The 12344-nt window shown below is 38.1% G+C and overlaps 2 protein-coding genes across 2 annotated transcripts; both read right to left on the reverse strand.

Annotated features, from left to right (window-relative positions):
* Positions 1 to 6478: 6478 nt before the first annotated feature.
* LOC137405240 (uncharacterized) lies at positions 6479 to 7501 on the reverse strand. Its single transcript, XM_068091470.1, has one exon. It carries the CDS (start codon positions 7499 to 7501, stop codon positions 6479 to 6481), a length of 1023 nt encoding a protein of 340 aa, XP_067947571.1.
* A 39-nt stretch (positions 7502 to 7540) lies between these two features.
* LOC137405241 (uncharacterized) lies at positions 7541 to 9634 on the reverse strand. Its single transcript, XM_068091471.1, has one exon. It carries the CDS (start codon positions 9632 to 9634, stop codon positions 7541 to 7543), a length of 2094 nt encoding a protein of 697 aa, XP_067947572.1.
* Positions 9635 to 12344: the final 2710 nt, after the last annotated feature.

Genomic DNA, 12344 nt, shown 5'->3' on the forward strand with positions numbered 1-12344 from the left:
TACAGTGTATACATGATCAATCAATTCATTAATAAACTGCTTATTATAAAGGGCAAGGTATCCTGAAAAAACAATCACGAAATAATAAATAATCACAAAACGATACAGCAACGGTACACCAGTCAACAATTATATAATAACATTAATATGCAAAATAAAGTATTACAAAAGATAGCACGGCTTGCCTTCATTCTGAAAAGAGAAACTTTAGTTTATTGGAGTTGTCATTCTTGTTTCTACAAGTTAAGGCGCTTTTGCACTCTTTACATATAAGGGCACCCTATTTGGAAAAAGAGAGACATTCAAATTCCATTCACCATTCCCTTAAAATTTAGGAACATTACAGAAGTTTTTGATAGAGATATGTGTCAGTACCTGAATGATTGTGTCAGTTAGGATGCCAGTGGATAAATCTATTGGCATGCATGGGGATACATAATCAAAAGTTGTGGCCTGAGATCTTTATGAATAGTTCTGTGTTTTTAGGTTAGAACAGTTGAGCACTAGTTTATTGAGTTCAACAGAGTGATTATGGTACCAGTCATTTATTAACGCTATGTAGGAGATAACTCCAAGTTTACAGATATGCATTCAACTAAATGAATGCTTATTAAGCGCCTCATTCTGCGATAGATATTTTTTTGCGATATTTTGTTACACAAACTCTTCCAGAGTATGCGTAGGAAACCAAAAACACCTCAAATGAAATAATTTTGCAGGATATAAATGACTAAAAATATACAATGAATTAATTCGATATTTTGTATCAATTTGTAATTATTTTTACTGTAAGAAATTGTCAAATCGCATGCCTGGAGTTGATTTCAGAAGGTGCTTGCAAGTGATTGTTACAGCACATAATTAAGATTTGCCAGCTATTCGTATTGCTCGTAGACTAAGTTTTTGTTCCCGAAGATATTGATTATTAAAATTTAAAACTTTTTCCCAAACTCTTTTAATTCAGTATTTTTAAAACTTTTTTTGAGGTAATTTTTTCCTTTAGCATGGCTAGTTACTGTTGTATTAACACTTGTGTTTTAGACTTTTAGCATGTGTAGTTGGGCAGTACACGCCTGACTGTATGCATGCTTGGCGATGGTGAGCTGAAATATGGAGTGCCAGATCCACAAATCTACAGACTTCACTAGCAGTCGAAGTCAGCCAAAAACTTCTTTTATAACTCGATATACAAATAGAGTGAATGCAGGCCTTTTGCAATAAATCAATTTTAAATTTCTGGGGAACAAAGTAGAAGACAAAAACAGCAACTGTAAAATTCTTTTGAAAATGCACAACTCTCTTTTTATTACTACTGACTACTTTTACCATGGCGTGCAGAATCATCCTCAATATTGCCTTAATTATAGCTTCAAAACATCTTAGGCATTGCATCAACTTTTGATTTATAGTTCCACAAAAAAACTTTACGGCAGTTTTTATTCTTTTTATTCTTCTTCTATGGAATTTGCTTCCATAGTTACATTTATTTGTGTGAGTGTGAGTGAACAAGCCCAAGAACCTGAAAATACCTTCGTGATATTTTATCACCTGGTGCCCAATTCATTACAACGAGGGTTAACCTTCATTTCACTTGCAAATGGAAACCTTGACCTTAGATAGTAAGAAAGCCCACCACCAATTAGCAACCGCACCGATTTAAAATCACATATTTTATGTGGACTATGCTCCGCAATACCCTAAAATATAGTAGTTATTTACAATAAATACTTAACTTTTGGTTAAGGCAGCACTCCGAGTTGGAAAATTATAATATACAGTAATATTTATGTTATACTACGAGTGGGGGTTGAAGAATACATGTATCATGTATACTACACAAACATGTATTGTACATGTATATATTATCACGTACCCATTTATTTAAATCTCAAAGTTTGTGTGTGATTCTGTGTGTCCAACTATAGCTATTAAAATCTGTGAAATGAAGAATCCATATCACAAAAGATTGATGTTGGAACCTCCCATTCCCAAGGCAATATGCTAACCCGTTGAGCTATGCGACATTAATGGATTCATTGGGCAATATGGGTTGATATTTGGATGAAAATACGCATAGCGCTATCCGTTACACAACATGACGAAGGCTTGCGCTCCCGGCTCTTATTAGTATGTTTAGCAATAGTGATACTACCTTACTCAAACTAACCATTGAGAATATACTAGACTAATGGTAAGTGGCAGACAACTACATTACCTGCAACTTTTTATAAGCAGTTTTTTAATACTCGTGCAACTCTGGACATTTGGCTAGTATTTACATAAGTACAAAGTATGGACAAGTAGTTTTACCCCATCTTACAGTGAGTTGTTCATACGAACGAGGATATCATAGTAGCAGCTTGTCTGTCTACTTACTAAAAATAAAACAAGACAGGAAGTGTAATTATTTACAAATGCTAATCTAGAGGAAACATCTCATCGGCAAATTCATTTGCTGCCAAATCAAAACATACATAATGATTTAACTGCTAGATAGAAGCCATAGGCCTTGAGGAGTCAGTAATTTCCATTATGCCCTGCCAACAATAAAAAAACAACAACTGCTAGTTTTTTGCTGGCAAATGAATACTTAGCACATAAACCGCTCAGCTGGGTAACACATACATGTAGCTAGGTATAAGTACAACTATTATCTAATGACCACAGTCTATGCAACTTCAAAAAGAATGTCGGAACGCTCGCGGTCAAAGTCTTTCAGGCATCTGTTATGTATGCATAAATGAAAGCGAAAACTCTCATGCAAAAAGGTTCATGAAAAGGCAGCGTAACTTATAATATTAATGCTTCAAAATATTTAGGCTATAGAAAAATTCCTGAATCACTTAATCATTCAAGTGTTTTACATAACTTTTGTTAATCTCTTCATCAACAACTCTTGTGATTTTGACTCCATTAACTGTACATTTTAGAGCTTTAGTTTTAAGTTTAGACACCTCAGTAAACATATTCAATTTCAATTCAATTGACAAAACATTGTAAAATTGACAAAAAAAGATTTTTTTAAGCTTATATATTAAAACAATATGCTTGCATAGCTGTGTTAGATTTTGTATGTAATATTACGAAAATGTGTATATTCACCTTACTACTAATATAAATGAGCGACTCCTACAATTAGACAGTAAATTAATTCTCCTGTTTAATATGATAATGACAATGAGTATATGCAACTTTCCTTGAGGCTGTCAGCTCTAGGATATTTAGTTTAGCCACAAGCTACAAACAGACAGTTATGTAAATCTAGTCATCATTTTCATTATAGCAATCAATTAGATCATTTTGCAAGTAAGCTTACTGCAAGCCAATTGAACCCTATTACGAGTGAGAACAAACAAACAACATTTCTGTGAAAAACCATTCAGCGCATTTTTAGCGATTTAGGCCAGAAGCCTTAGTAACATTGCATGTTTGGGACACTTCTCACATCATTATCAAACGTGCCAGCTGACGCAAAAATATGGCATGTTCCTTCTCTTATAACTCAGCTAAAAATTAAGGTATTTATGCTTATTTCAAGACTTGTTATTCTAGAGTCAGTGGAAAATACCACCGGACATTGAAACAATGTTTTGGCTTTGTTTAATGGAAGCCTGTACTCGGTTTTGTAATTACAAAATGAACTCAATCGGTGTTTAGGAACAGAGGAAGGAAACCTTGTGTATTTCACAACTAATCTCGACAGAAAAGTTAGTTTTTTAGTTGACTAAAATATTCTCTCAATAAAAATCTCAAGATTTCAATATTTAACACAAAGTTTAGCAAGCTGAGAAAAAATTTCAAGCATGATGATAAGTACCAACACCTAACTGTAAAAAAGAACACAACTCACAATTTCTTATTAGAATATAAAAAAGAAAAAGTGAGTATCCTTAAAAGAAATATAAAAATGCAAACAAACAGCTTATAGATATAAGTAAGATGGTCGAGGATGGGTATGTCCATATTCGAGTCTTATAATCTTCTATGAATTACAGTATGATCGAGACTTGCTGATAATGTCAGAGAGAAAAAATGTGTCACTGTTTTTCAAACACTTATAAGCTGAAAACTGCTACCATATTCATGACTAGCAAATTGGGTAACATCTAAATTGTTTTCTTCTTGAGGAAAGCAATGAATAATAGTCATGCATTGTGTTAATATTATGTAATTATTGTTCATTTTTTCAGCATGCCCATGAATTTTGCCTTTGAAACAGCTAATTGCATATCACACAAGTAAATATATAAAACTTTGACTAAATAACAAGATTTTGAAAAGAGAATAAACATTATTTTGGTAGTTTTCACATGATTTGCTCTCGATTATTGAAATATAGAATTTGCCACGGTATCTCTGGAAACAAAAGTTGGTAAATCATTTGCCTCCTACCACAAGCAGTTTATAATTACAATTTGTCTAAGGATAAATAATATTCAACATAAACCAAGAAAAATTGATAAACAATTAATGCTTAGCAAATCTGTTTAATCAACGCAAACAGAAATGTGCATACAAAACTAATGAGTGCCGAAGCCAGAAATCAATACCAAACCAACACTACCTGCTATTGGCGACTTTGCTAAAACAGACTGCTTCATCCAGCATACGCGTTACTGGTGATTATCGTTGCAACTTACTGCACAAATGATATTTTTGTAGAATGTGATTTATGACTGTTAAATTGCTTTTTGGAACTTTGCCAACCCAGATTTTTACATGTTGTGGAAAGTTCGCACAAATGACAGTAATTGGCAAATTATGACAAACATCTGATTTGGTCAACTACTAAATGTCAACCCATGCGCAACATACATACTTTTAATGCTGTACCAACTATCTGATGAAAGCCAATACTCTAAATGGCAACAATATGGAAAATTGCCTTATCAGTAGCAATTACACATAATCAACTGTCACACTAGAACTCTGATTAGCCAATTTAAATACTGATCCACAATACAACACAAAATATTTACTATGCTCTTGTGATATGCTGACGAGGCACATCACAAAAGCATAGCACATCTCAATGCACATAAGCTCTAATAGGACATGTGTAGGACTATTTCATACTGAAAGATCGCAAATGCAACTTATTTAAAGATAAAGCATTGGAAAATTTGGTTAAGCCACGTAATTTACCAGTTTGTGACATCTGTGAAATTTTAAAATGTTGGATCAACATTGAAGATGGTATGTATTCTAAAAGCTAGCATTTTATACTCAAGTTATTTTCAAGTTATGAACTCTTACCTAGATGAAGTCCTGCAACCACCTGTGCGATCTTGTCAAAGTCATTACACACCCATTACTTATAATAGCCACAAGCTTTTGCATACAAGCTAGCTGCTTTATTGGGTAGGATACAGGGTATGGATGAGTCAGCTCAGGTGACTGTAACCCTTCCTAATGATATTACATTTCATCTCTGCAAAAGTGTCTCACTAATGACGAAGCCGAATTTTGCAGGTGCATCTTTGAAGGCAACCACCGGAATCTAACTAATCACCTAAATCTAATGCTAAATAGCTTTTGTATATGACACCATGACAGTGTTTCCTGTTACAGGCAGAAGTCAAGTCGAATGGCAATGTGATATTGTTTCCGGACCATATTTACTGGATTGTGTTGGCAACAAAGCAATTGACTGTATTTCATTGCGTATATTATTGTACCCTGTAAAATTATAAAAGCAAGATGTACCAAAAGAAATGATAGTAAAACACATAAGTGCTTGTGAATAAAATACATAAAACAATAAAACAGAGTACATTGACATGTGGTTATATGATTGATTATATAATAGGCATAAGGCTAAAAGTTATACTTCCTTCCTTGCATAATGAATGTAGTACATTGTGATACAATACAAGCATTTAATAGCAAAATATGCATTAAAACTTTGAAACAAACTCAAAAGATAATAAAATGTATGCGATAGATAGTATATATTAACTTACAATTCCTGGTCTCTTCCAGTTTCAGTTGTCCAGAAATATAAGATATAAAGAAATAAAAGGTAATATTTGTTTGCTAAATAACTGTTTTTTTAGCTTGAAGTTTATACCAACTTCTTTGCCCTAGAGGCAGCAGCTAAGTGACCTGCAGAGTGACCTGACTTTTTGGTCATGTTACCATGAATGGACAACAAAATTGTTGTTTGCCTGGTGAGGGCAATTGAGGACAAGAATGCAAAAACTATTAAAGTCTGTTGAAGCTATAACATCAATTGGCCTGATTCATCCCAATACATCGGAGGGAGGCGCTGTTGATGTGATAGCTTTTACAAAAGATTATCAAATGTTTCACTATGCAAGGAAGGAGAGAAAAAAAAATACAAAGTTAGACATGTACTCGGTCGTCGTAATGGTATGATAAACCGTATCTCTAGCGAAGCAGTTGAGTAACTACATGATTATATATAACTAGAAGATAGTAATACTAAATATAACGAGAACTACTCTTCTACATAGCACTAAGCGCTGCCGCCCTGCTCCGACGCCCCTGCATGGTACCCGCCGATTGGAACGAGTAAGGCCAGCCTTTGAACACTTCTAATGACCTTGGTGTCATTTGCCCCTTTGTAAATGTTGACCTTTTCATTTTGTTTGAAATTTTTGTATGTCACTGACACACGACGGACTTTACCGTCTTTACTTGGAAAAACTTCTGAGACCCTAGCTATATGGTACTTTCCCCGAAGATGGTTTTGGTCAGCTACAGCTACGATATCTCCAGGACATAGGTCCTGGTGAGACTTGCACCACTTTAGTTGATGTACCATGGTTGGTGCGTACAACTCACACCAATACTTCCAAAATTTGTCGCTTATACCACTAATTACTGCAAGACGAGACAAGAAACTGTGGTCAGTAGACCAACTCCCTGGGTTAGGAGCTCTGGTTCGACCTAGAAGAAGACAATTGGGTGTTAAGACAGTTATCTCAGAGTCATCTGAGGGTACAACACCAATCGGTCTTTCATTAAGCATATTGGCTGTTTCTGAGCACAGTGTTAAAAATTCTGCAGAAGTCACTCTTTGTTCGCCTATTGCTAATTTGAAGCATCGTTTAGCTGACTTGATCAGTGATTCTACTGCTCCTTGGTGCCAGGGACTATCCGCTGGCCCAAAGAACCATTGTGTTCCATTATCAAGAGCTCTTTTATACAGAGAGTCATCTCTCAATCTTTTCCACACTTCCTTCAGCTCTTTTTCTGCCCCGACCAGTTGTGATCCAGGGTCAGAATATAGCTTTTCTGGCCATCCACGTACTGCTGTAAATCGTGCTAGAGCCAGAATAAAGGATTGTGTATCATAGCCAAAAGCGGCTTCTATGTGTACAGCTCTGCTGTAGAGATCTGTAAACATAATACCATAAGCTTTTCCGGTAGTTCGTTTCTGGACCTCACCTCTTATTGCAAAAGGTCCAAACAAGTCTACCATTACATGGTTGAATGGAGGGCTGGGCTTCAGCCGCTCAGCTGGTAGCAGTCCCATTACTTGTTCCAAAAGTTTGGGATCTCTAACCCTGCATTGCTAACAATCATTCTTGGCCTTCCTGGCAAGCTTAGAACCATGAGGGGTCCAATGTCTTTCCCTGAACTGGGCTAGCGTAGCATCTCTGCCCCGATGACCTGCCTCATGAGCTTCTTTCATGACTAGCATAGTGTACCAATGATCACTAGGCAATAGGTACTGCTGGTGTGGTAAACCAAACGGGTTATGGACTGTCCATCTCCTGCCTACCACCCATGTGCCATGGGAGTTTAGCTTAGGTTGAAGTCGTTTATACTTCCCCTTAGCAGACAGTTTCAAATCATACATTGTACTTTGAACATTCTTGGTGATTACATCTTTAGCCTGGTGCAATATATCAGTGGTGATGTATTGTGTCTGACCACCTTTGAAAGACTTGCCTCTCAGTGCACCAAGCACGCGAGCTAGTGTCCACACCACTTTCCTTGCTTTGCTGAATCTAGTGTATTCAATCAGCGGTCCACTTTCTTTTGCTGCCTCTTTCGCAGTAGTCGTTAGTACCACTCTATCACTTTGTGTACTATTAATATTAGCATATGATTGAGTGGACCTTATATTCCATGTATCTTCATCTGTGTAAAGAAAGTATGGTCCCTTCCACCATTCTGAGTTGGTGGTTAACTCTGCTAAAGACTTTGGTCTCGTGAGTATGTCAGCAGCATTTTCTTTGCCACTAACCCAGAACCAACTAGACATGTTACCTTGAGTTGCTGCCTGAATTTCTCCAAGGCGAACTCCTTCGTACATGTTGAATCTTGTAGAGATTCCATTGAGCATGTGCAAGACAGTCTCAGAATCTATCAGGTGAACAACTTTCTCAAACGAGAATCGCAATTCTCTTTCCAGTAATTGTCTGGCCCTCTTTGACATCACAGCACCATTCAACTCCATTTGAGGCACAGAGAGCTTTTTCATAGGAGCTATTCTACTCTTGGAACATATAAGCCTAACAAAATATGAACCATCAGCCAATTTCCAGCGAATGTAAGCTGCGAATCCATATGCGATTTCACTGCCATCTGAGAAGATTACTAAGAGTGGTTGGCCTATAGCATTACTTGGCTTGAGGTATCTTTTGAATGTCATATCTGGTAGGTGAATGAGTTGTTCAAAGTAGCTTACCCAGTTTGTCCTCAGCTCATCTGGTATAGGTTCGTCCCATTTGAGTCCTAGAGTCCAGGTATCTCTCAACATGCACTTTGCTTGCAGAGTGAATGGACTTACTAATCCTAGAGGATCGTATACTTTCATGACTTGCTCCAGCACTATTCTGCGTGTCAGCTTCAAGGGTATTGCTGCTGGAATTTTCTCTGCAGTGAGGTTCTCTTCTGTGTGCTTGCCTCTTTTCTTGCTAGAAAAGTTGAGATTTGAGCTGATGCTTATTTCATCCTCTTTCGGATGCCAGACCACACCTAGAACTCTGGTAGTGTGTCTTTCTTTCTCATCAGCGGGTGGTGTGTCAGCAGTAGTACGTGGAGCAGCCTTACCTGATACCTGCCACCCTTTTACACGAAACCCCACTTTTGATAACACTTCTTCTGTATCTTTCGCCAGCCCTATCGCAGACTCTTTGCTACTGGTTGAGTCCACAATGTCATCCACATATGTAGCATGTCTCAGGAGCTCAGCTACTTGTGGGTAATCATTCTCAAATAGTGTAGCTGTTTTGTAGATAGCTTCACTACTAATGGCTCCAGCAGGTTTGTCTCCCATGTTTACTCTTTGAATTATGTACACATCAGGATCGCGATTGGAATCGAGGTTTCTCCAAAGGAAACGGTGGCAGTGTTGTTCTAACTCTTCTATATATATGGAGTTGAACATTTTACGAATATCTCCTACAAAGGCTGTGTTATCCTCTCTCCACCTTAGCAAGATTCCAAGCAAACTGTTTAAGTATGCATCAGGACCTTTACCCAAGGCGGAATTGAGGGAGATTCCCTTGTAGGATTGGCTAGAATTGAACACAATTCTAACAGGAGTCGTTTCAGACTTGGGATTGTTGACAGCTAGATGGCTTATGTAGAACTTTGGGCCTGTCCAGCTATTTGCTTCCTCTTCGGTGAGTTTTCGAGCCACATTTCGTTCCACCATATCTTGTATTTGATCATTATATACCTTGGCCCACTGGCTGTCCTTGCTAAGAGTGTTCTCGCAGCTTTTTAATGTTGCCAGGGCTGAAAAGTAGTTGTCTGGAAGTGTGTCAGGGTCCTTTATCCATGGATACTTTGTTATCCATCATTTATTTTCTTCGTCATAGCAAAGGTTGGTTCGAATCAAGTCCAGCTCTTGCTGTTCTTGAAACGAATAGGTGTGCCCTATTATTGGGCACTTAGCACACTTGCATCCTCCACATTTGGGGTTTATTGCTGTGCCAAGTTGTTCTCCTTGGATGAAGGATTCTACTTCTGACATGCTTGTCTTGGTGACAGCTATGTTGCTTGTCATGTCAAAGTGACGAAGTTTTGTATTCGCAAAGTTTGTTGTAACTTTACTCACAGCACTGACATTGTAGGCATCACTACAGTTAGTTGCAACAGTTGTAGCCTCTGCTAGATGAGGGTGACTGCCCTGCAGGCAGATACCAAGCTCACCTTCCATTATGCTCAAGTGCTTTCCACTTTTGTAGAGTTCACGTTTAGGGTGCAGACCATAATAGTCGTTGCCCAGTAGTATATATACTGTCTCTGAAGCTCTAGAGAGCAGGCTAGTGTCAAAGTAAGAAAACAGGTTCCTTATGACCTCACCATTTAGCCTTGACACTGAACCTGTGATTCGGTCCATGCCGTAAGCTATGACTTTGACGGAAGACCCGTCAGGTGTGACTAGAGGTATCTCATATTGATGAGTTTCATACTTTGTAGTACATCCCCCCATAGTCACTACATCGAGAGTTACCGGACCTAAGCGCTTAGCTTTGATCAGTTTAGCAGACTGTTCTCTTATGTATGAACAGTCTGAACCACCATCGAAAAGAATAGTGGCTCTTGTTTGGGTACCAGATACTTTCGCCTGCATGATGGGCAGAAGACTGGTAGAACTACCAGCTGCGGCTTTATTAGCCGAGGCTGTCACTTGTGGTTTTTGTGATTCATTTCGCTCATTGGGTTTGTGTGATCCTGAATTTTGATCATGTTTGTAGTTGTTGGTATTTTGAGCAGTGGATCTACACATGAGGTAATGATGGTTAGTCTTGTGACATGTTCTGCATGAATCTTGTGCCTTACAATGCTCTCGTTTATGTTTACCAAAGCAACGGAAGCATAACTTTGCTTTTTTTAGAGAGTCAAGTTTATCAGACAAAGTCATTTTACCAAATTCTCTGCATTCATGGGTAGCATGTGTGACATGTGGTTGTGAGTGAATTGCACACTTAGAGTTGCTGTTGTTCTTATCTATTGTGGAAGTGGTTTCTAGTTGAGCTTGTGCATGTAATGACTGTGTGTTTTTCCTACTTTGTTTGGGATTATCTTGCATTGCTTTCGGCACACCCTTTTCAGAGGTCCTCAAGCAGTCATCTCTTTCATCTTCTAGAAATTCCATAAATGGTTGGAAAGGATGAATTTTGTTTTCTTGGGGTAGCTGTCTGTAAATCCTTCGCCAGAGCTTTCTCGCTCCAGCAGGAAGTAAGTCAGACAGGCTATCGATTTGATGTAATGTTACGGCATCTAGATGACCTATTTCTCCTAAGCTGCTATAGCACATTTCTATTTCATTAGCAAAGTTGACTATGCCATTGGAATCATTTTCAGCTATAGGTTTTAGTTTACTAAACTTTGTGAAGGTATCTTGTACAGTGTGACTTACATCACTGTATATAGAGTCTAACCTAGACCATATATGTGCATATGCATCAGGTTGAGTGGCAAATATAGCCTTGACATGTTCAGCAGCTCGGCCGTTTAGTGAGCGCTTCAAGGCCCAAGCTCGCTCTTCATCATTAGGATACTCACGCTCTCCATGTTTTCTCCATATAGCCCTAAACGCTGGCCACTCATTTCGATTACCATTAAATGTTGGAGGCGGAGTTTTTTTGAACTTTGTGTATTTGCTGTTGCAAAATTGTTCATGTGGTGCCTGTTCATGTACTTGTTCATGTATTGACACTTGATTTTGCATTGGGGGTGCGCGTGTGGAATTATCTAGTGCATTTACTTGTGCATTGCCGGAAATGCCAAATGTTAGGGTTTGCCTACTTGCTATTGGGTGCAATGTACTAGATCTGATTGGTGAGCTATAAGCAGAAGTTACTGATGCAGCTCTATTGTAAGGTGAACTCAATGCTGGAGTTGTATGATCGGTCAAACTGTATGAACTTATAGGCCCATTGCCTGTTACCTGTGCTCTGACACTACTTATGTTCTCGGGCTGGCCTGTTACGTCCGCGGATACCACAGGTGGCCGATCCACAGTGCGGTCAGACTCAGAACCACTGGTCAGAGAGGCATTACTTGAAGTCGGGCGGTGTACCGCAAGAGAAGAGTTTTCAAACATACTTGTTCGCGTTGTTTCGCGCCCCCGCTTATGTAACAGTTGTCTAACTTTGTATGACCTAACATCTAATTCACAAACATATGAATTCATTTCATCTACTAACTCGGAAAGTGATAACACAGGTGTAATTCGAATAGAAAAACCTCTAATGCTCTCAGTAACAACACTAGTTTCATCTAAAATGCCTCTAATGCTTGCTACATTATCATCAGTAATGGCTTCAGATTTACTCAACAATTCATCTAAATCCCTCAACACAGTTTTGAATTTAGATACAATAGGTTTGCTTTCATTTGTCAAAACAGTATTG

Source organism: Watersipora subatra, chromosome 9 (genome assembly GCF_963576615.1).
Source record: "Watersipora subatra chromosome 9, tzWatSuba1.1, whole genome shotgun sequence".
Lineage (NCBI taxonomy): Eukaryota > Metazoa > Bryozoa > Gymnolaemata > Cheilostomatida > Watersiporidae > Watersipora > Watersipora subatra.

Bases quoted from the DNA above. Each gene is read 5' to 3' on its own strand.
- LOC137405241 (XM_068091471.1), bottom strand. From the start codon at position 9,634: ATGGTGGAACGAAATGTGGCTCGAAAACTCACCGAAGAGGAAGCAAAT.
- LOC137405240 (XM_068091470.1), bottom strand. From the start codon at position 7,501: ATGGGACTGCTACCAGCTGAGCGGCTGAAGCCCAGCCCTCCATTCAAC.